At 54.7% G+C, this 3,473-nt stretch overlaps 1 protein-coding gene across 1 annotated transcript in view; it reads right to left on the bottom strand.

The window, feature by feature from the left end:
* MAOB (monoamine oxidase B) overlaps window positions 1-874 on the bottom strand; it is a 113,187-nt gene extending 112,313 nt beyond the window's left edge. The window contains exon 1 of the mRNA XM_007456969.1: window positions 708-874. Coding sequence (XP_007457031.1) covers window positions 708-753 — 46 coding nt within the window. The 5' untranslated portion in view covers window positions 754-874. The remainder of the gene's footprint in view (window positions 1-707) is intronic.
* Between the last annotated feature and the right edge of the window lie 2,599 nt (window positions 875-3,473).

The following is a 3,473-nucleotide window of genomic DNA, read 5'->3' as shown; positions in this document are numbered from 1 at the left end:
TCCCCCCCCCCCCCGTGTCTAAGAGGGTAGTTTCTGTCCCCATCCCTGTTGGGCTTCTTGGCCACCGCCACTGAGTGGGGGGAGGAGGGAATGAGAGAAGAGGCATTTGACAAGAAGGCCCTGCAGCCCCAGGCAGACACATGGCAATCATGGAACCACAAAGAATCAGGGTGAGGAGGGTCGTTGGTAATCGACTGCCCCAGGGTCCAATCCTTTCTGAAACGGGAGCTGTTCAAGGTCGTTTTCCTGGTTCCAGAATAATAACACGCAGTGGTGCACGCCTGCTCCAAGTAAGGATGTAGAGTGTCCAGGTCAGGCTGCAACAAAGTGACTGACCTTTGCTTGGGGCAAGTGACTGACATTTATGCCACCCCCTAGTAAGACTCTGTCCCCTGCCCATTTTCTTCCCCCGCGATTTGAAAATTCCAGCTAGCTCAAGCTTGGCAGCTGTCCGGGGAAAAGTTCAAAGTCCAGCCCCAGACCTTCAACAGATTTCCAGCCCTCGGCTTCTGTCCAGGGGCGCACCAAATCCTTCCCCCGAGGGAGGATTCCGTGTGCGCGCTCGGGACCCTCTAGATCCCCTCGGGCGCACGGAGGGTCTAGGGGCTCCTGGCGGCACCCCGCCCCACTGCCGCCCTGCGTGCCTCCCTGGGCGGCCACTTGTCGGAGCCCGGGAGGAGGAAGGAGGGCGCGCAGCCGCCACTGACCTGAGATGCCGCCACCCACCACGACCACGTCGCATTTGCTGCTCATGTTGCTCGTCCCTCTCCGGGCCACCTCGGTGCCAGCTGCTCCGGTGTCTGGATCGCGGCCCCCGCCCGCTGCGCTGCCCCCGCGCACCAGCGCCTCAGCCGAGCGGCTATATTGCCGGCCGAGGGCGGCGGGTCGCGGAGCCCCGCCCGCCCGCCCGCCTACGCGCCGGCCTGGTTGGAGCGCGCCGCCCCCGACCCCGCCCGGAGCTCCGCCGCTCAAACCTGGGGAGGGCGGACCCCGGAGCAGAGAGGTCACCTAGGGCCTCCAAGAGTCCATGCCCGGAACCACCACCCTTTGGCCTTCTGCACTGCACGGTATTTTCCCTGGTGCGCTGTTCAGCTTGAGGGCTGGGAGGATGGCAGATTGGGTGTCTTCCTCCAGCACCCCAGTGACTCCCTGGAAAGGAGCAGTAGAGAGAATAGCAAACAGTAAATGAGGGCTTTTCTGGTACCAGGCACCGTACTAAGCATTTTACATGCATAATTCCCAGTTAAACCTTACAACAGCCCATTTTACAGATGAGGTAAGTGAGATAAAGTAGTTAGCGAGGGGCAAAGGCAAGATAAAAAGCCAGAAATAATGCTTTTCTAAAAAGCCAGGAAGATTCCAAGACCCACCTTGATCTACCATTACCTTGGCATATACTTGAGTATTGCCATTACCTTGGCATATACTTGAGTGGGATTGCCAACCCCTCTCACCTGCTTCTGAATACCCACTTCTTTCCCCACTCTCCCTGCCCTTATGCCCACGGTGAACTCAAGCAGGTTCTTCCCTAGTATTGCAAATGCAACACCTAAAGGTTATATTAAAAAGTCTCATGTTTGCAAGTGATCAAAACAGCCAGCTGCTCCTTGAGCAACCCAGTGTGTCCCTTGTGGGAGCTGCTGAGGCAGAAACCCAGGAAACTGGTGGTGTCAGGGTGAGGCCTTGGATGGTCAGGGTAGAATTCAGAGGCCTCCCTGAATCAGCAAGGGGAGTTAGTTATGGCCCTGGGACATGGGCCTGGGCTTTGCCAAACGTAGGATGATTCAACGAGATGACAGATGTTTAAGCTGAGGCAGCTCTAAGTAATACAGAAGTGTATTTCTTCATACCACCCGGAAAGCCACCTCTGAAAACCAAAAGCAGAAAAAAGTAGTGTAGTGTGGCTTTTTCAAGAAATAACTGTGAAGTGCTTCTGTTCAGAATAGGGAAGCTGTGGGCCTGGTGGGGGCCTGGCTCCAGGTCTGGTGAATTGATGAAGCCCGAAGTACACCTCTATCTCATCCCACCCCAGTCCATGTATCCACTTGCTGCCAAAGAATTCTGAGCTCTTGCTGCCCTCAGGCTAGAAGAGGGTTTGGGCATGTCTGTGACTAAGAAGTCACTGGTGGCAGAGAAAGTCTTGGTCCAGCTCTAAGCTGAATTCTGGAAACTTCCATCTCTCACGCTTTGGTGTAAAACAGCTCTTGTGTTTGAATGTTGAGCCCACATCCCCACTGCCTCACCCAGCAGGCAGCCTGTGCTGGCCTCCTCCTTGTCAGGTCTTACTCATCCATTTCCATCCACAGGTCCCTGAAGCTGTGGGCTCCTTAGCTGTGGACACTCTGTCCCCTTACCTAGCCTGCAAGAGAATCACACATCCAGGAGGGTGGGGCGGGATGGGTAGAAAGGATGCTTGTGAGATCTGCTTGGAATGTCCTTTGCTTGGTTCCAGCAATGCAAAGTCAGCCAGAGGCCTGGGCATATAAAACTTTGAGTCCAATGAAGGTTGACTATCCTTTCTCGATATCCAACGGGCAGCAAGGCCAGGAGAGGAACTGCAGTTCCATGGTGTTTACGGAGAAAACTCACTGGAAAACAGCATTTTCCCCAGACAAAAGTAATCAGTTACGTTGTGCTCTACGAGGCCAAAAATGGCTTGAACTCAAGCCTTGGTTGTGGAGGGAACAGGAGCCTTTAGAGACACATCCGGGCAGTTGTCCAGGCCTGTTCAGGGTCCTCAGCCTCCTAGGTGGGGTAACTGCCAAGGTCCATCTTCTCCCTTGGCATCATGCGGCAAAATGAAGCCTCTAAAAGCAGTGTTTCCCTTTTCTTTTTTTTGCGGTACTCGGGCCTCTCACTGTTGTGGCCTCTCCCGCTGCGGAGCACAGGCTCCGGACGTGCAGGCTCAGCGGCCACGGCTCACGGGCCCAGCCGCTCCGCAGCACGTGGGATCTTCGCGGACCGGGGCACGAACCCGTGTCCCATACATCGGCAGGCGGACTCCCAACCACTGTGCCACCAGGGAAGCCCTCCCTAAAAGCAGTGTTTCTTAAACTTGGATGTGGGTACAAATCACCCAGGTCTGGGGTGGGGCCTGAGAAGCTGCATTTCTAACAAGCCCCAGGTGATGTCAGTGCTGCTGTCTGTGGACCACACACCTTGAACACATTCCACTGTTCTCCAGGCCTCTGCTCCCCATCAGTTTCAGAACCAGCTCCTCGGTCCAGAGCCCCTGACCTATCTCAAGGTGATCTTAACGATAAGATGTCTGTTCATTATACAAGCATTTATGGAACATCAACTATGCTGAGCCTTGAAGGATGAAGAGGAGTTAATCAACTGCCGAGGAAGATGAGCACTCCAGGCAGAGTTGGGAGGAAAGCTTGAGGCTGGAGACTTGGAAAAATTGGACACAGTCCAGGGTACAAAGAACATTTTTTTTTTTTTTTTTTTTTTTTTTGTGCGGAGGGCCC

This window comes from Lipotes vexillifer, unplaced genomic scaffold (assembly GCF_000442215.2).
Source record: "Lipotes vexillifer unplaced genomic scaffold, Lipotes_vexillifer_v1.1 scaffold15, whole genome shotgun sequence".
Lineage (NCBI taxonomy): Eukaryota > Metazoa > Chordata > Mammalia > Artiodactyla > Lipotidae > Lipotes > Lipotes vexillifer.
The sequence above is the reverse complement of the archived record's forward strand: the minus strand, read 5'-3'. Positions and strand labels throughout refer to the sequence as shown.